This window comes from Nomascus leucogenys, chromosome 17 (assembly GCF_006542625.1).
Source record: "Nomascus leucogenys isolate Asia chromosome 17, Asia_NLE_v1, whole genome shotgun sequence".
NCBI classification, from domain to species: domain Eukaryota; kingdom Metazoa; phylum Chordata; class Mammalia; order Primates; family Hylobatidae; genus Nomascus; species Nomascus leucogenys.
In genome coordinates, this window is record NC_044397.1 from 18,671,433 (window position 1) to 18,692,328 (window position 20,896).

The window sequence follows — 20,896 nt, forward strand, 5'->3', positions numbered from 1 at the left end:
TCCCTCACTGAAAATCCAGTGGCTTCCTCTTAACCGTCATTTCCCTTCACCTCTTGGCAACACTTACATCCGTAAGGTCCCTCCCTGAAACCCTCCTCCACGCCCTGGAAGCCCAGTGCTATCTTTTCTCTAATGACATGAGCTTCCTCACCGAGTCATGCCAGACACCTCTCTGTCAGTGATCCTAGATCTTCAACTGTCAGCTTCTCCTCCAACCTGCCGACCCACCCTGGCCCTGGAACCTGTCTGCCTGGGACAGATGGCTATCTTGCAATCTCAACTGCTGAAAACTAAAACCAGCTCTGTCCCTGCAAAGCCTGCCACATACCACCTGCCTTTCTTACCCTTCCCAAGAGCAATGCCACACCTAGTTTCTGGCTCTTCTTCCTCTACTCTGCCCACGAGGCCAAGCCACAATAGCTACCTCATGTCAGCAAGGCCCGTCTCTATCCCCAGTCCCCCCAAGTCCCCACTCCTGATTGGTATAGTAGGACCCACACAGTCTGTGCCCTGCACACTCCTTCTGTCAGCTCTTTCCTCTCCTCTGTTCCATGAAAAAAAGTCAAGTCAAACTAGATTTGCTGTTGCAGAACATGGCCTGCTCATTCTGATGCGATGTCTTCAATAGCTCCTCCTGTCTGCAACAGCCTTGTTCTACCTACTAACACCTATTCACTTCCCGAGTTAACAAAGAACAGAGCTAATAGGGGACTGTTCTAGATGAGACTGCCTGTGCAACCCCAAAAAACTGATGGATCTTAAAAATGGTCATCAGTGGCTTCTAGTGCCTACAGAGACATGACAATGTCATGTGCCTCCTGAGAGAGGTACTCACCACCACCTACTAAGTGTTCCTGTTTAAAACTATACAATCTGAACAAGCCTCTAAACTTCACTACCAATTTATAGGAAATAGGGGTGAGAGGAACACATGAAAAAACAACATGAGGACACAAAATTCAGATGATGGGAAACTATACAGGACGAACTACCCAGTTGCCCTTTTTAAACAAATAAATTGTAAGGAAAAAGAAAAAAAGATGAGGAGAGAAACTATAGATTAAGAGAGATAATCGAACACATTTTATGGACTTTTTGGATCCTGATGTGAACACACTAAAAAATAGAAATTTGAGCATGGCTAAATGTTTTAAGATTATTAAGAATTTGCATTAATATTTTAGGTGCAGTAATAGCGTGGTTAAGTATGAAAATATCTCTAAGATGAATATTCAGTTATTTAAAGTAAAATGTCATGTTTACAATTTAACATACTTCAACAAAAAAAAAAGGAAACAGATGTAGTAAATACTGCAAAATGTAAATATGTTTAAGTCTAGGTGATATGAATGAAAACTCTATTTTTTTTTTTTTTTTTTTTTTTTTGACACAGAGTTTCGTTCTTGTTGCCCAGGCTGGAGTGCAGTGGCAAGATCTCGGCTCACTGCAACCTTCGCCTCCTGGGTTCAAGCGATTCTCCTACCTCAGCCTCCCAAGCAGCTGGGATCACAGGTGCTTGCCACCACACCCGGCTAATTTTTCTTTTTTTTTGTATTTTTAGTAGAGACTAGGTTCACCACGTTGGCCAGGCTGGTCTCGAACTCCTGACCTCAGGTGATCCACCCATCTCTGCCTCCCAAAGCGCTAGGATTACACAGGTAAGCCACCACGCCCAGCCAGACTCAAACTATTCTTTAACTTCATAATTCTATTTCTGGAATGCTAACCTAGGACATAATCGAAAATAAGAGAGAAGAAAGGAAAGAAGGGAGGTAGTACATCGTCTTAAGATCTTATTTAATAGCTACCAACACTCAGTGAGAAGACACTCATTTTTTATAGATAAAGAAGGAAGGCATGGAGAATTAAAATATATTTCATGCAGAGAAAAATATACAAGAATCAATAGAGGATTTGAATCCAGACCTGCAAGGCACCAAGACATGACAGGTTGTTCTGTTTGTAAGTAATTTAGAAACAACTTAAAAATCCAACGAGGGTATAGTGAAGTACATAATAATTTGCCTCCTAGGAGTTTTGCACAACCATGAAAAATGAAAATGACACTTTTGTAAGACTTCTAACAGCTTGGTAAAGTGCCTGTGATGTGTTAAGTAAAAACCCAGACAAGAATTCCAAGAGAAAAAGAAGATTGGTATATCATTTAAAATGCTACAGAAAGAGGCAGAAATAAAAAATGAACTGTCTTTGTCTGAGGGCTGAAATTTTCTCCTTTTATAATTAGGGCAAAAATACGACAATTGGGAGTTGGGGAAGAAATGCTACCATTTTTCGAGGCCCAACCCACCATCACCATGTTTTAAAATCACCTCCCCAGGGCCCTTTACTTCGGCTGGGAGCTTCTCCCTCTCGTGAGGTCCGCATGAAGTGTGCCTCCCTCTCGCATATCACTTCCTGCCTCCCCTGCCCTGTGTGGGAAGCCCTGAGAGCAGGGTCCTTGTCCCAAGAATTGGTGTCTGCCACAGTACTTTGCACATAACTGCATGTAACAAAAACTGTTGCTGAACTGAATCCAGTAGCTTCCAACATTGTTCTATATCCTCTCAACTGAATGAAGCTCAAATACCACGGGGTCTTGGGAAAATGCCAACAACTTGCACCACCCCAGGAGTGGGTGCTTCCTTAAATTCTGCACCCTTGGTACCTCTCTTGCCTCCACCTAGTCCTGGTCCTGCCCCAGGGGATGTCCCCATGCCTGCTTTTAAGAACACAGTGGCATTCAGGAGCCCACAGGCACCCACCCTAGCTCTGACCTAGGCTACGTAAACTCAATGCCCACCAATACCCAAAATGAAGCGAAGCTGAATGAAGACAACAGTCCAGCCACTTTAGCCTCCAACCCAGTAACAACCTACACTCCTGATGGAGTCTTTCAATTTGTTTTTATGTATCTACAAACTCAACTATAGTCAATCTTCCTAGAAAATGACTGGACTTTCCCTAGAAAGTAATCTGACTTGGCTAGAAATGTCACAGCACACGTTTCACCTAGCTATTATGGTCTGGCTAAATAACCTGGATGTTAGTTTATTGCCCCAAACCAGGTTCAAAAGATAACAACAAACCTTCAGCCAGTGTTACTGAAGAAAATAATAACAGCCCCAACATGAACAGCAGCCAGGCCTATCAGGTGGATGTTCAGTCAATATTCACAGGAAGGAAAGTGGCTGTGAGGCTGCCAGGGCTCACCAATGCTTGTTCACCTCTTCATTTCTGGATCCCAGCATCTGGTCAAATGCCTAAGGGGTCAGCTGAGCAGCTTGCTAGCCCTGTTACTAGAGCAGGGGGCAATTCTGGCTCACAGAGAGCAGAAGTCACTCAAGACAGCAGAGACACAGGTCAAAGCCACGGCCAAGTAGAAGTTCGGGCTTGCCATATACATATCTGAAAGCATCTGCACCCTCAAACTTTCTGACCTCTCACGCTGTTACCAGGCCACACAGCAAGACAGGCTTCCCTCCCCATCCCACTGTGATAACGGTGGCCCAGGCAGCAAGGAGAACTGCATCCCAGCCTGGTCCAGTCAGCCACACAGAGCTCATCGACAAAGGGTGAAGGGTGTGGAGTGGGGAGGCTAGATTGGATCATGGTGCTCCCTCTGGGCTCACAGATATACCTGATCCCGGGACAAGTCACTCCATGTTCAAGGGGTGGCAGGGGAGTGGAGGTGCTGAGGACCCATGACAGTCTGCAGACATACAGGGAACACCCTCTAGAGAAGCCCCCTGTTCCCAGGGGCTGATCTCACATGTTCCCAGGCATGACCCTGCAGAAGCTGGGTGGGGGAGGAGATGGGGCTCCATGAGAGAATGGACAGCAAGGAAGGACCACACAGGCACCACCCAGCTTCTCTTTTATCCGCATGTACCATCCATAAGGGAGTCCTAGCAATTAGAAGTCAGCTTCTGTATAGAGAATTCCCCATTGCCCATCCTTCTGCCAAAAAGGAAGAAAAATAATAAAACAAAGCAGTAACACTGAATTGGTCATTCTGGATTGCCCTTCTATTGAGACACGTGCATCACATTTAAATCCTTTCCCCAACTGCACACGAGATTCCCTGCAAAGAGCTGACAGAAAGCGCCTGCCGTACCTGGGCTCACACAGGAAGGCCGTGTTTTCCCCGTCTGCTCTCCAAACAAGCCACTCCCTGAAGGACGGGTGGCAGAACATTCGGGTTTTGTCTCGCCTCTTAATGAGGAAGCAGGAGAGGGCGTCCATCCTCTGCTGAAAGTCTTCCCATCCCTGCTCCCCCTGGATGTGGCCGGCATTAATAGCCTGAAAGATCTGCTCGTCTGTCATGGGGTGGAGGGATGCAAGGGCCACGTTGAGAATCGGAAGTGCCCTCTCAAAGGCGGACTGGGTCATGAACTTCATATTGCACTGAAGCAAATACAGCTCAGAGAGAGACACAGGCACCACTTTGTAGCTGGCACTCTTAATGACTAAGTGGCCCCTCTGGAAGAGGTCCAGGGTGAGCTTGAGGTACAGGTAGGAGCCGAGGCTCCGCAGCACCAGGTGGCTGCTCACTTTTCCAATGAGCGCGGCATCAGCCTTGCCGTTCAGGGAGATGTTGCTGAGGATGTCCTGGCTGCTGTGCACCCTGTGCTGGACGTAGGCGTGCAGGTCACTGTGGATGTCTTTGTTGTCTGGGAAGTCATCTAAGGAAAGCTTGACAAACGGCAGCGCACTTATGATTTCCTGGGGGAAAAAACAAAAACCCACAGTGTCACTCTACAGAGATTCCTTTTTTATTTTAGCAGCATTTTAAACCAGATTCACTAGTTTTGTTTCAAGGAGGATTTTCATGGATTACAGGGACTCATTGTTTTGTATTAAAACGTGTAATAGGATAAGGTGAAGATAAAAAGCTTATGTGAAAGAAATCCTGATGGGAGATGGAATCAGTAAATGCTCCCCTGAGGCCCTCATCCAAGGACCCTGAGCCTAGCGAGCAGAGTAAGAGCCCTGTGCAGACAGCAGCAACGAGGCCAGGGCCAGTAAGGGCAGTGAGACTCTGCAGGTGACCTGATACCCATAATCCTTACACTGTGCAACTGCTTATATAACAAGGACAAACACCAACCAACACTGCACATCTGAGAACACAGCCAGACGCCAAGGTAAAAGACATCCTTCTTTATGCATCAAACACGGGGGCTGTGTAACCCAACTAGGAAATCTGAGTCTGCCCCTGGGCTGTGTCTCAACGACAGCGCATCTTAACAAAGCTGCCTACTTTGGTATAGCACGTTATTTTATTAATTGCTTTTTTAAAGTAAACTTTTAAATTGAAGTCTAACATATAAACATATGATTTGTACACAAATCACAATTGCACAGTGTCACTAATTTTCACTAAGTCAAATATACCTATGTAACCAGCACCCAGAAACAAAACATCCTCAGCTCCCAGAAGCCTCATGTGCCCTTCCCATCTCTTCCCCATTCCAAAGATTAAGCACATCTGACACCTAACAGCAAAGAAGAGTTTTGCCTTTTTAAAAAGACTTCCCACTATTGTTTCTGAAGTATTTAAATGCATGTGCTCATTTAATATAACAATGTAGATAAAAAGGGCAGAATACAATTATTCCCATTTTACATGGATGCTATCTGAAGCTCTGAAAACTTACACAGCTGGGAAGAGGAACGTAAGATTCCTGGTTCCTATGATCTACTGATGGCCAAATTGTGCTATGTAAAAAATGACTGAAAAATATACAAACTGAACGTCCAAAAAACACACATCAAGTTCACCTGAGGTCTAATTTCAGTTTTTATAACGAAAAAATTCCAAATGCTGTTTTTAAATATCATAAAAGGGCAAAAATCAAAACCTAATGTCTAAAAGTCTTCACTGAAAAAGGATAGGTATAGAAAGAGTCAATGGTCAAGATACAATTTCAGGGTTTAAGTGAGGAAGACGATGGAGGAGAAAAAAAAAATCACCCTACCCCTCACTGCAAATGTTACCTCATGTTTAAGTTTTATGAAAAAGTAGACCTCTGGGAATAGGCCTTAAAAATCTTTCACCTTCAGCTAGGCACAGTGGTTCATGCCTGTAATCCCAGCACTTTGGGAGGCCAAAGTGGGGGGATCATCTGAGGTCAGGAGTTGGAGACCAGCCTGGCCAACATGGTGAAAATCTGTCTCCACTAAAAATACAAAAATTAGCTGGGCGTGGTGGTGGATGCCTGTAATCCCAGCTACTCAGGAGGCTGAGGCAGGAGAATCACTGGAACCCGGGAGGCGGAGGCTGCAGTGAGCCGAGATCATGCCACTGCACTCCATCCTGGGCGACACAGCGAGACTCTATCTCAAAAAAAAAAAAAAAAAAAAACTTTCGCCTTCATTTTTCCCTTCAAAAAAACACAAAGCCCCACAGTAAACCCTTGCAAATAACTACCAGCAGGAGTAGCCTTAAACTCTGGCAGGCCTCTTGGCCCCACACACTCCATGACGGTAACCAGGGCTAGATGCCACCATCTGAAAAGTGAACGTGCAATCCGATGCCAACAGGAAACTTACCTGACATCTTGATAAATATACCTGGGGCTAAAAAGGTCAGAGTTTCACCCATGTGCGGCTCTCTGGACTAGTTTTTCAAATTCTTAACATAGTTTCCAATTCAAGCAGCTGAATGGTTTACAACAGTTTTACGTTATTAATATTTATCACTGTAAAATTGGAATATGGGGACTTGGAGAAAGATTTGAGAATTCTTTGTTACCTGAAAATTTGCTCTTACAGTCACAATCAACTTCAACCAGGCAGGAAATTTAGAAATAATTTTGGTAATAAACGAAGAAAGCGTGTCTCCATAATCAGGTTTATGAAACTCAGCTTCATTTAAGCCATCTATCAAAATAATGTATTCTTCTTCAGGAATTTTCTGCTCTACAGGATAAAATAATTATTTCAAATTAAGAAATTATACATTTCTGTAAGACAGCAACACCCAGTGTATTTTAGTGCCCAGTTTAGTGTTAGAAACTAAAAAGGTTTACATATGGCACAAGAAACAGTTTTCACAGAAGCCTATTTTCTATTAAACTTATAATGAAAACTGGAGCACAGAGCCAAAAGAAAACCAGTTCTCACAAAACAAACATATTGCATGACACACGTTAGCAGAATCTCACTTGTGTATATAATACAGTTAGCTCTTCATAAACCATTGTCATTGGGGTGGGCTACACAAAGATAATGAACACATACAGAGGCCCAACCCGGAAAGGTCACTAGGTCCCCCATGAGGACTCCTCAGTGGATTCCAGGGAAGGGAAACTGAACCCCCCTTGCTGCCCCCAGCCCAGGGCAAACTGCCCTGCCCAAGCCATACAACCAACACAGTGTGAGAGCTCCATGCTACCGACTCCTCCAACAGGGCTCTTCTCTGCGAGCCTGAATCTGGTTTTCTATTTATTAGTGCTGATTTTCTGCCCAGGCAATAGAGAAGAAATGATGACATATCTGTTTTCTATCCCTCTAGCACCTTCCAGCAGAGGTGCCATGTGGCCAAGTAAACAAGCTCAAAAGGTGAGGAGTCGAGGGGAGAGAGGATGGGAAACTGAAGGGCCCATCAGGTCACTGATGTCCATTACCTTGTCGGGGACAAAAAATTAAAATGGAAACCTTTAGAAGTCACTTTAAGGTTTCAATTCAACTGAGCAGAGGCCCTAACAAATATATATGCTGGAAAATTCCTACAAATAATCCACTTATTCCCTCAGATACTTAGGAGTGCAAAATACCCAACAGTCTTCTGCGGTGCAAGTCATCTAAACAGCCCGCACTTACAAGTTGACTACTTTGGAACTGCTCAGTCATCACATTTATTCTTATTAGGGTGCTTCTTTTAACACTACACCATAGGGGTGGTATAGGAGGGACCTCATGGGGCTGGTTCTGAGAAAGAGGAGTGGATGGGCACAGAGGCTTCTACATCCACTCCATGCTCCACCTCACTTCTACCCCAGCCCGGCTGACCACCTGCCTTCTGGGGACCACCTGTGTCTGCTGTACCACTACTGAGATGGGGCTGTGGGTAGCTGCTGCGAAGTACCATTTCTCAGGTTTGTGAGTGGCTCCAGCACTCCCCTCTTGAAAGCTGCCACTGGGTCCTGCACACAGGATCGGAGGCTCAGCATGCTCTGTAGTTGGGGCTCCTTTATCAGAAGGTCTCTGTAGGCGGCCAGCTGATGGGACCGGCAGAGCAAAGCTGCGATGCTGTGCACAAACTCGGGCACCAGGCAAGTGTACGTGTTGTCAGCCTGGCAGTAGTGGTAGGCCACCACCTAGGGGGAAGCAGAACCGTCAGCGTCACCTCACCCTCTTCACACAGCCCCTTCTGCAATCTCAAACAGGAACTCAACTCTGCCTGTTCGCTGGTAACAAGATCATAGCGTCTATTCCCCAAGACTGGGCCATTCGTTAGCATAATTGTTCCATTTATTCCTTCCTTCACTTGTGTGGTTTGCAGACCTTTAACTGCATCCACAAGGCCATCTTGATTAGCATAAAAATCAGCACAAGTTACTTTGTGTTGAATATAAACAAACAGCATTCATAAAACCTAAAACCTACCCTGGCTTAGAGCAGCTCCAAGCCATCCTGATATTCTCAACATCAAAAAGTGCCATCTTTGCTAGGTTTCTGTTCTCAAGAGCAGCAGCACCTCTTTAGGAAACCCTTTTGCTGATCCCAAAAGGCAGATGATAAATCCAGTGGCTGTGAGACCAGGGCTGTAGAGTCACAGCAGCTCCTTCTCCTGGTCAGGAGGGTCAAGACCTTGGCCCCTCCCCACACCCACACTGCATCAAGGGACACTGTGGAGAAGTTCAACAGGGACGCTGTCTGAAGAATGAAACCTGAAATCACCAAATCTCTGCCCATCAGGTGGAGAGACAAGTTGGAGCTGAGAGGGAGCTGCCCAGGTACTGAGAGGAAAAGGAATGGTCCCTGTTCCAAGGGACCTGCAGCGTCAGCAGGCTGTTTGTGAGAGGGACCCCATGAAAGGGCCAGATACAGAAGTGTTGGAAATGGGAGGCATGCTACAGATAGAAGAAAAATCCAATACTTTTCCAAAGGAGGATGACAGGAGAAACACAAGTAGAAGGTAACGAAGGAAAAGAAGAGCAAAACACTCGCGCCAAGAGCTACGTGTTTTTTTGGGAGTATCTGCCTTGCTGCTGTCCCACTGGGTGCAGCAAGCCCCTGCAGGAAGTAGGACAAGAACCACTAGCCACAATTCATAACTGAGGGCACCAGACACTGAGGTTAGATGTCTTGCCAACCTGACACAGATAGTCAAGGATGTGGGATTAGATCCCAGGTCTGCAGACTCTTTAAAAGGCAAGTGGCAAAAGTAAATGTGCAACAGCTTTTCTCTGGCCAACCTGGAATTGCCACAAGACTTTTGGTTTAGATTAAATTTATCATCAACAGAGGAAAGCTGGCTGCTCTCCAACTCTCACCTGAACAGAAATTAGCAGGGATACATATGAGGATCCTGTAAGCTTGTGCAAACCATCATGAGATGTCCAGTACCATGGTCTTACATGGCATTTGACAAAAGCAGCTTGGCAACCCAACAGTGGGTCATGAAATCTATTTATTTATTTTTATTTTTTTCAAGTGATTCTCCCGCCTCAGCCTCCCGAGTAGCTAGGATTACAGGTGCCTGGCACCACGCCCGGCTAATTTCTGCATTTTTAGTAGAGACGAGGTTTCAATATGTGGCCAGGCTGGTCTCGAACTCCTGACCACTGGAGTGATCTGTACGCCTCGGCCTCCCAAAGTGCTGGGATTACAAGCATGAGCCGCCATGCCCGGCCTTGAAATCAATTTAGAGCCACAATTTTTTTTTAAATAAACTTAGGAATACTACAGTGTATCATAGGATATAAGAATAAACATAGTTCTAAAATGCTTTAGTTATGTGGGTGATTATGTGTGAGTGATCTCTAGTGTATCTCTTATGTGGGTCATAGTCAATGGAGTTTGAAAATCACCGTAAGCAGGGATGGCTTTGAAGCCTGCACTACATCACTCATCTCAAATCACCCACTCATGACCAGAGACTGCTCTGAACCAGTGGTCAGAACCATCAGGGGTGATGGTGCCAAGAGCAGTCATCATCCGGAAAGCAGAAGGGACAGGGATCTGGTACAGGGCAGGATTCAGTTCAGCTCCCCTCACCAACCTCCCCACAGGGCCTACTCACAAGGTGTCCCCATGGCTGCTGGCTCCAGCAGCTCTCCAGCTCCACCAACTCACACCACTGCTGCCCAGGGAAACTTAAGTAGCTCACTAAGAGCAAGGGATGTAACTGCTTTAATGCAGGAGTGCGGTTGGTGCGAGCCAGTGATGGGTGCTAAGCAGAAGAAAAACTTCAGAAAGCTGAGGGAACCAAAGGCCTCAGACAACAGAGTGCAGGGGAAGAGGTCTGGGTCAAGTCAAAAGCTCCCAATTTCCTGCTCACATACCAAATTAAGAAGAGCACATGCAGATAAGCACGGATTTGTGGCGAGTGCACATGCTACCTTCTGCTGCCTTGAGGAACTCTTTCAATCCATTGTTTAAGATGGATCAGGTCCACTGCCAATGTCTTAAAACAGATACTTACTGTCATTCACACTTTTACTTGGAGAACTTTATCACTATTTCATCAAAAGCTGTACTTTATCATTAAGCAGTTGTCTGTTTTAAACTCCCTTTTCCAATTTACTTATCAGAAACCAAACTAGCAAATCTCTCTATCTGGAAGGCTCCCATAAAACAAGAAAGATTACCTTAGAAGCAAGATATTTCACTGCATCCTCTCTTGGTCTCTGGTTTTCAGCACTGACAGACCCAAGAGGTGTTTTAGCAGTGCTGGAAGCATTTGTGGAAGAACTCGGTGAAAGCAACGGGGTGAAAGGAAGATCCTGAGTGGGGTCAGAGGCTGCAGAGGAAGACCCATTTCATTATGTACATCACAGTAGGAGCACGGTGGGGTATTGAATATATTTCTTGATTCGTGCCAGGGCATATCTTAATAAGTAAGGAGTGAACATGGTCCAAAATTCAGAGGTCCACATGAGAGCACAGGTTCCCATCTGTCTCCTACCCAACTGGTTCCCCTCCCTGGAGAATAGCCATCTACTGTTTCCAGTTTCCTCTATTAAATTTTTCTTCTTCTTTTTTTTTTTTTTTTTAAGACGTGAGTCTCACTCTGTGGCCCAGGCTAGAGTACAGTGGTGCCATCTTGGCTCACTGCAACCTCGACCTCCTGGGTTCAAGTGATTCTCCTGCCTCAGCCTCCCACGTAGCTGGGATTACAGGCACCCGCCACCACACCCAGCTAATTTTTGTATTTTTCCTAGAGACGGGGTTTTACCATGTTGGTCAGGCTGGTCTCGATCTCCTGACCTTAGGTGATCTGCCTGCCTCGGCCTCCCAAAGTGCTGGGATTACAGGCATGAGTGCAGTGGCACAATCCTAGTTCACTGCAGCCTTGATTTACTGGGCTCAAGCGATCCTCCCACCTCAGCCTCCTCAGTAGCTGGGACAAAAGGTGGGTACCACTATGACTGGCTAATTTTTTGTAGAGATGAGGTCTCCCTATGTTGCCCAGGCTGGTCTCAAACTCCTGGGCTCAAGTGATCCTCCCACCTCAGCCTTCCAAAGTGTTGATATTACAGATGTGAGCCACTGTGCCTGACCTATTAAATTCTTTTGTGTCTTAAAAATCTCGCATGATTCAATTGTTCACCATGTTTAGAGTGGGTTTATTGCATATGAAATAAACAGTAAATAGTCAAACATTTGGCTACTCTATCCTATGTCTTTATAATTTTGGAAAATCCAATACAGAAGACGAAGGCTGTGCCAAACAGGGTACAAAAGAACTCCACATTAGAGTCCATATGAGCTTGTTCTGCCAGGAGCCCAACCCCTTGCTCTTAGGGCCCCAAATTCTCCAGGGCACTTGATCAGGCCTCACTGGCCCATCTCTGCCTGTATCTAAAGGAAGAGGGGGTTACAGTTCAGGAGGACATCAGGGAACACTGGCCTAGCCCCAGCTTACAGCTGAATACACATCATGACGGAGGGACATATTCAAATAGTTCACTTCACACATGATGGCAAACCTGATATAGTAGCTGCAACAACTTGAGGAAAATTGGTATTTTATGTCTATGTGAACAGCAATTCCCTCCATCTATCTTATGTTAATAAACCAGACAAGTAACTAAACATGCACATACTTTTAGGTGATGAACCTGGGCTGTTGGAAGCAATCTGCCTCATGCGGCTTCCGTGGCAGCTCAGGGCCACCAACTTGGAAATGATTGCCGTCTTCCCAAATCCCACATTGCCAACCACCACCGCGCCTCTGTTTTCTGCCAGTTCTGTGTTCCTCAAGTTTTCTTCTATCTGGTGAAACAGCCAATCCCTTCCCACAAACACAGAGTCTGTTGTTATGCTTGGTACTTCAAACAACAAGGGTTTCAACAAAATGTCTTGTGGCTTGTAGGGAGCAAATCGTGCTTCAAAAGAAGAAAAATAAATTTTAGAAAAATGTCATAATTTTATAAACTAAGAAACTCAAATATCATTGCTTGTGTGTTACATTAAATCCTTAGCTTTACCTCCACTAGGATCTGTCTGTAAGCATTTCCAATCTCGTTCTATTAATACTTCTGTAATACCTCAATTATCATACCCTATTGGACCTATTGGACCAATACGACACTACAGAGTGTCCTACTGATATTACTTTCTAGTTTGGTCATGGCTTCGAATTATTCTCAGGACTCAAGGCAGACACACAGAGGATTAGAGGAAGCCATGTGAGGGGCCAAATCATGTCTCATTGGTTTATCTGGAACTGCATTTAAGACGTGTTTCTTCCCTACTGTATGAATAAAACAGAAACATGTTTTCCCTAGAAATAGGGAAACACACCTGCTCTCATCCAGGTGTGATGACTCTTTGCCTGTACAGTGAGGCTGCTGTGTACCTCACACAACTGTGTTACAGGTAGACAGAGAACATGGCCAATACAGTCCAAGGTTTTTTTGTTGTTGTTTTTTTGTTTTTTTTTTTTTGAGACAGTTTCACTCTTGTTGCCAGGCTGGAGTGCAATGGCACGATCTCAGCTCACTGCAACCTCTGCCTCTTGGGTTCAAGCAATTCTCCTACCTCAGCCTCCCAAGTAGCTGTGATTACAGGTACCTGCCACCATGCCCAGCTAATTTATATATATATATATATATATATATATATATATATTTTTTTTTTTTTTTTTTTTTTTTTTTTTTTTTTTTTTGAGACGGAGTCTCACTCTGTCACCCAGGCTGGAGTGCAGTGGCACAATCTCGGCTCACTGCAAGCTCCGCCTCCCGGGTTCACGCCATTCTCCTGCCTCAGTCTCTCCAAGTAGCTGGGACTACAGGCGCCTGCCACCACGCCCGGCTAATATTTTGTATTTTTTAGTAGAGACGGGGTTTCACCGTGGTCTCGATCTCCTGACCTCGTGATCCGCCCGTCTCGGCCTCCCAAAGTGCTGGGATTACAAGCATGAGCCACCGCGCCCGGGCTAATTTTTATATTTTTAATAGAGACCAGGTTTCACCATGTTGGCCAGGCTGGTCTCAAACTCCTGACCTCAGGTGATCCACCCGCCTCGGCCTCTCAAAGTGCTGGGATTATAGGCATGAGCCACTGCGTCTGGCCTAATCCAAGAATTGAAACAAAGCTTATACTTTGTTAGTAATAAACACCTAATGAGTGTTAAACTATCCCTCACTTCAAAATAACTTACTGCAGAATTACTTTTTCAATTCCAGAAGCAAGTTAATCACATATTTTAAAGGAAGAAGCCCCAAACCGTTGAGGATGACCTCTTAGCACATCTCACAGATATGCTTTTAGCACAAACACACTTTCCATCATGTTATAAACACAGTTGGCTTCAATGCTGGTTATCACAGACTTTCAAAGTTACTGAGTTCGTCATAACCATTATCGCAGCTGATGCGAGGATAAATACCTTTAACTTCCTGTGCCCTACCTCCGGCCGTATTGTGCCATGGTAATCTAATTGACGTCCGTAGAGGAGCATTTCTCTGCCCGTCTAAATAACTCAGATCTTCCAATTTGGTTGAGCTTGTTGCTGTAATATTAAACCGAAGTTTAGTATCTTCAAAGGTGACTTTAAATTTCATACCTAAGTGACTATAACTTATAAATCACTAAGCAATTCAGTTCAGGCTTTCAACAAAATTTACTTAAATGTCATTTTGGTATTATTTGCCCCAGTTTATTTTTCTGGCAGTATCATTAGTTGAAAAGTGGTAAAAACCAAATGCTTCTTTTTCTTAAAGTTATGTTGACTGAGTTGCCAGAATTCTCCATTATTCCTAGAAAGAGACAGAATTCACCATAAATTGTTTGATGAGGAAATCTGACAATCATGTGGCACACAGCAAAGCTTCAGTACTTACACCACAAGCAGGTGGCATGCTGCTAGATTCTTCTCTGCAGCTCTGGGGAGCTTTCTGCTGTTTGGAATTCCAAACTTATTAATTAAATGGGCAGATTCTATGTGTACAATTCCACAGCACCCAGAACACCAAAAGTTGGCTCAGTAGTAATAGTATAATCATATTCCTAAGCTTCAAATATATGTGTAGACTTACATACACATTATATATCATACCGCATTTTTTGGTGTTTTTTTATTCTAAAAATAAGTTATGTTTACCTCTGACCAAGTCAGTAAGACTCATATCACCTAAGTATTTGTTATAAAGCATTAAAGAGCAGGGTGCGGTGGCTCACGCCTGTAATCACAGGACTTTGGGAGGCTAGGGCGGGTGGATTGCTTGAGGTCAGGAGTTCAAGACCAGCCTGGCCAACATGGTGAAACCCCATTTCTGCTAAAATACAAAAAAAACTAGCTGGGCATGGAGGTGGGTCTCTGAAATCCCAGCTACTTGGGAGGCTAAGGCAGGAGAATCACTTAAACCCAGGAGGCAGAGGTTGCAGTGAGCCAGGATCGTGCCACTACACTCCAGCCTGGGTGACAGAGCAAAACTCTGTCTCAAAAAAAAAAAAAAAAAAAAAAAAAAAAAAAAAAAAAAAAAATTAAAGATCTATTCAAAGGTTCATATGTATTCAAAGGTTCATATGAGTTAGATTACAAAAATAACTAGCGCAAAATAATTTTGCTAATTCTCAAGAAATCTTAGAAGTATATAGTACACGTTTTTGCCTTTTAAAAACCCCTCCTGTTATTACATTGAGGAAAATCTAAAATTAACCTAATTTGGTATATAGGTTAAGCCCAACATGAAGTATTGTTGATCTTAGTCAGATTATTATCTTTCAGGACAAGAAAATATACAGTGACTTGAGGGCAAATGAGAGCCTAGAGGGAGACATAGTGCCTGGGTAAAGGCTTCTTAGCAGTGGGGACATCTTCAGTGAGACCAAGGTGCAGGGGACAGAAGTCGAGTTGGCCACCTGTCTTCTGAAAACCCTCTGGCTGCCCAACAGGCTCTGACCCAGCATCCAGCTGCCGACCAGTGCCATCCATCCTACCTGCACCCTTCCTATTTCCCCCCACTAAGATCTCAGTCCTTCTCTTCCTCACTATCCATATCATCCTCTCATTCCTTCATTCAACAGCCACCTGGGTGGCTCCAGGCCTGACTGTGTTGGCATATCCCCTCTCGCTGCATCCTCCAAAGGGCAATCCAACACATGCCCTGCCTACTCATCCTCCCAGCCAGCAAGAAACACTTGAAACCTTGACTTCACGACAGCATGCACCTATGCCTCTGTATCCTGCTGGTGCATACCCACAGTGTATACACATTTAAGTGAATATTCTATGCACTTTGCCAGCTACCACACAAACCTTTCCCATTAGAAAGACTCAGCTAATTCCTTGTTGGGGCTTTTAAATGGATCGAATGTACGGTAATCCAAGGACAGCCTCTAGCTTCTCTCTAGGCCCTTTGTAAGTAGGGTGCATAAAACCTCCCAAGGGCCAACAGGACTACACTGTCTTCCCCCAACCTTCTTACCTCCCTACAGTAACACAGCTTGGAACATTTTCTAGGCTCCTGCCTGAGCACTGAGACCCTTCTCCTCACATGCCTCATGGTGAATGCACCCACCAACGCACAGGTAGAAGGGGCAGGCAGCCATATTCATAACCCATAACTCATTTCAGAGCCAGAACAGTCATGAACATCTGACATAATGCTGCAGCCCTAGAGAATAAAAAGATGCCTTAGAGTCTCAAAAGTGTTGCCTATTTCCCTTCTTCCCCTGACTCCTTAGAAAATAACAGTTCATAAATTTATAACAACTGAAAGGATTAAAAATATGTGACCATAAAAGACATTCCAAATAAAGGATTGCAAAAGGCTCTAGATTGCATCTAAACAGGTGCAGGAGATGGTAAGATTCCACAGGCCTGTTTTCAGATTCCCAGTCACTAGAGCTTCGGCACCAAAATCTGCAACAGAGCAGCCTCAGCACTTCACAGCTCTTGGCTGATTCTCAATTTCAAATACGATTAAGCGGAGCTGAAAGCTGCAGCAGGGCCATAAGCCACCACCTGCCAGCTATCTCAGCTTTCTGAGGCATTTTCGAAGCCACCAATAGAGATGCCAGTGAATAGGGCAGGGAGATTTCAGTGGCTTAGCTATGTGCCCAGGTGCTCCCCACCCTCTGAGCAGGTAACTTGGGCCACTCTACCCTCTCAGGCATGCCTACAGTAGATTCTCAGTTGTTACCTATGCAAAAGTCAGACTCATATTCAGTATTTACCCATAAACGCTTTCAAAATCCTAGACACTACTCAGGGCCCAAAAAACCCAAAAGTAAAGCAATAATTTCATGCTACAATAAACCCACTGCTAGAATCTCTACAGCAAAATTAATTATATACTTGTTGTGCGCGCCCACACACACTATATCTAACATCTGGATGAGAAGCACATTTCAAGATGTGGAGGAAAGTCTGTTTTTTGGTGAGGGTGGGCTTGGTGGGGCAAGGCAGAGGGAGACATCTCTAAGCTGAACAAAGAGGAACATTTGCTAAAGTTGTGGTCTAACCTATGGAAAGTCCATGCCAATAAGTCCAGGGCAGTGACCAGTTTTAGGAAAACTGGATAGCAATCATGCTTGTTTCCTGGAAAATTAAACACAGTGTTCTATAATCCACTCAGAAAGTATTTTGAAAGGAAAAAAATAGTAAAAAATAGAACCCATTACCCAACTTCTTTATGATTTAAAACACACCTTTAAAGGCTTCTAGGTCTGTTTTTCATAAAGGAAAGAGGTGTCCATGTCATACATTTTGATGTGATATATAGTTGTCCAAACCAATCCCACTCTAACAAATATCTTTACAAAGAATATTAGTGAAATAATCTTTAAACCTAGCCAACTTAGTTTTATAATCTCTGTCAAAAAATAAAAATAAAAAAACCTGTCACTGTACTACATGGTTAACAGACAATTCCAGTTCTCTGTAGCAAGCTCAGTAAAGGACCTTAGGAAGAAGTTCTGCACCCAATCCCCTAGGGGCCAGCCCCATGGGGAGGCTGTGAACAGAGGCCTGGCATCACCCTTCCTTTACCTGCCAATCCTCATATGCCAAAACACCTTTACCACCAAAAGGCAATTTGTTCACCTGGATCATAACATGCAAATACTCCTAAGAGATTTCTGTATACAGTCCTTCACATATTATTCTGATTCTTCTAACACTGAGTGTTCTCTGCTGCCCTGTTTGTAGCAGCCTGCCTTTTAATCACTAAATAGTGCTACACAGAGTCTATACAACCTGAATCTTACTCTTCAACGGTACTTGAAAAATCCTGCCATTTCCTCTTAACTGAGGTTCAACTTCAGGGGCAGGAAGGGATGCAATGAAGAATCTACCAGACTCCTAGCTTGTTAACAGATATCATGAAATAGGCCTTTGCTCATGTCCTTTAAAAATATGCATTTAGTTTAAAAAACATGCAGCACAGAAGAAATGAGCAAACGCATTAGGCCAGGTAGACTTTGCTCAAATCTAGAGGTGAAACCCTCCCATTCCACAGGAGGTCTAGCTCAAGGGCACATGCAGAAGCTAATGAATGCGCACAGCAGAAACCAGAAAGCTCTGCTCTATAATCACGGCAGCCTCCTGGAAAAGCTCAGCTCACACCCACTGTCACTTCACATGGCAGGAGACCCATAAAGAACATCGAGCAGAAAACAACCCCAAATGGGATGCTTTTAACACTGTTGAAATTAACACAGTAATGTTTCCTAATTTTAAAATAGCTTGACTAAATTGAGCACAAGTTCACTATTTTTGTTGAAGTCAATAAAGTGATCAAGTTCTGGGATAATACAAATGACCCATTCATCATAACTAGGTAAATACGGTCTAAAGCCTTGGGTGCCACATACTCTGTTAAAGTGGTGGGACAGTGGTGGGAGGACAGGAAAGCTTGTGGAAGGACTATCAGTCAACTCGTATAATGTTCTCTAGTATTTCTCTCCGGCAGACATGCCAAATCCCTCTTCTGGAACAAGGCCATTTCACTTCCTTTGAAAGTGAATTAGAGTTGTGCCTCAGAACTTTTCCATTAGGGCCACTTATTTATCAGCTACTTCAGAGTCCCATTGTAAAAAAAACACCCAACAACCACCAGAGTGACCCACCACATCCTGAAAGCATAGTATAAATCACAGAGAAATTCTCTGATGTAGGAGCGGAGAATCTGGGTCCCTGAATTAGTAGAAGAGAAATGTTAAGTGCTACATTGATAACAAAGAATGACTGTAGCAAGTTCCTCTTCTAAATTCAGCATAGGGTATGGAGTTTAGAAACTAGAAACTTTAAAAACAGGCCCCACAGCTCAGATGCAGAGAGCTCCTTTCCCCACCCATCTGGAGCTATAGTCATCCTTCACTATGCACTGGAGATCACTTCCAGAGCCCCCTGAGGATACCGAAATCCTCGGATGCTCAAGTTCCTTCTATAAAATGGTGTAATATTTGCACATAACCTACAAACATCCTCCTATATATTTTAAATAATCTCTAGATTACTTATAATACCTAATACAATGTAAATAGTTATGAGACTGTATTTTTAAATTCTTACTATTTTTTATCGATTTTTTTTCCTTGGGTATTTCTGCTCCATGGCTGGATGAATCCATAGATGTGCAACTATAGATACAGGGGACTGACTGTATTCTCCTTGCTTGACACACAACTGGCGACCAGTCTGACTACTGACAGTCACCAGCCTTTGTGCTTTCTTCTTTGTTCCAGCTGCTGCATCTTGGTAAAGCCTGTCTGTCTCGAATATTTTCATTTCCTTGATTGAGAGCTCCTACTTCCACTGCTTACATTTTAAGCAGTGAGCTCCATTTTAACTAAATCGTACAGAATTTCGGCCCTCTTCCCTGTAAGATCGGCCTCAATTACACAAAAATAAGTTTGTAAGTTTGGTAAGAAGTTCCTCGAGCTGATATTAACAAAATCACTCAACAATTCCCATTTACCAGGAGGTAATAAATAGTAATGAATTTTCTAAGGCTTAAAACAACAAAAACCAAGAGGAGAGTTTTTATACTTTCTTCTCTTATGTACAAAGAGCCCGATAGTCCTAATAATTGATTTAAAGAATTCCAGAGCAGAAGGATCACTTAAAGACCATTAAGTACACCCTTATTGTGTTTACAGATTAGTAGGCTTAGAAAAGGTAAGTGCCTGACCCAGGGCCACAAAGCTGGCTTGTGTCTGGAGTGTGTTCCCATGTGAAGACAGTGAACACAGCGTACCTCGGTCTCCCTGAGATAATCCTTCCAGTGAAAGGTGTGGCCTTACCTGCAACTGAGTTGGGCCGTGGCATTATTAGTGAGCTGGAGCCCTGAGAATAAGGGACTGGACCATCTCCAGCTGAGGATTCTGCTTTGGGCAGCGTGCTCTCTGCTGACCCGGTGGTCTCCTCTTCTGCCACTGGGGAGCAGTTATCTGCCCTGCGGTCATGAAGCACTCCCTTCTGAACCCCTAATCTTAGGCTTCCGTCTTTATTCCATTCCAAACTGGAGCCACTCCGGTCATCATTTTCGGATGAACTTGTAATTGTGGCTGAAATGAAAGACCAAAATACTTTGAAGGAGGCCAGGCACAGCTGGGGCTGAAGAGTTAAAACATGCACACTGCCCTCCCCAGGATCAATGGAAAGTTTTCCAGTCCACACAGATTTTTATCAAAGTATGTTCCATACAATGTATTTTGGTAAATTAGAAGAATGTGGCTTACCAGGGGAAATAAGCTGCTAAATCGCTCTACAGAGAAGAGGAGCGAGGGAGAAACTCTGATAGGAAGATAATGAAAAAAATTGTCTAAAAAGTTTCAGAGTTAAGAGTAAAATTATATAACTTGGAGATAATGTATCCTCTCTTTTTAACAAAGATTATTCACAAAAGAATTCATGTCTCATTAAATTCCTTTGAACCTTTAAATATACTTTCCAAATTAATAACATTTGTTGGGGGTGGGGGAGCGGGAATGAACAACAGAATGGTTAATGCAGAAATGGTACTGGAGAAAATCTTTAGAAACAAAAATACAATTATAAAGTCAACCAGAGAATTTGACCCTTAATGCTTATGACATCTGTTCAAGATGATCCAGAGAGACTGACTTAGTATTTCTTCAACAGCACGAAATGGAAAACCTTCCCATATCCAGTGCAGGTGAAGCACCAGCAGGAGAAGGTATACTATGACTGCAGAATTCACATTTAATCTCCAAGAAAGAAAACCAGCACAGAAAAAAGGTACCAAAAACCTTT

The 20,896-nt window shown here is 43.9% G+C and overlaps 1 protein-coding gene across 6 annotated transcripts in view; it reads right to left on the reverse strand.

The window, feature by feature from the left end:
- TANC1 (tetratricopeptide repeat, ankyrin repeat and coiled-coil containing 1) overlaps window positions 1-20,896 on the reverse strand; it is a 263,097-nt gene that overhangs the window by 49,006 nt on the left and 193,195 nt on the right. For 3 of the 6 annotated variants that reach the window (XM_030796065.1, XM_030796061.1, XM_030796060.1), the window contains 7 exons: window positions 19,924-20,187; window positions 14,063-14,185; window positions 12,276-12,557; window positions 10,818-10,969; window positions 8,090-8,321; window positions 6,755-6,921; window positions 4,115-4,722 (listed from right to left, as the gene is read on the reverse strand). In XM_030796065.1, the coding sequence (XP_030651925.1) occupies window positions 4,115-4,722; window positions 6,755-6,921; window positions 8,090-8,321; window positions 10,818-10,969; window positions 12,276-12,557; window positions 14,063-14,185; window positions 19,924-20,187 (1,828 nt within the window). The remainder of the gene's footprint in view (window positions 1-4,114; window positions 4,723-6,754; window positions 6,922-8,089; window positions 8,322-10,817; window positions 10,970-12,275; window positions 12,558-14,062; window positions 14,186-19,923; window positions 20,188-20,896) is intronic. The other 3 variants (XM_030796063.1, XM_030796062.1, XM_030796064.1) reach the window with 2 other exon arrangements.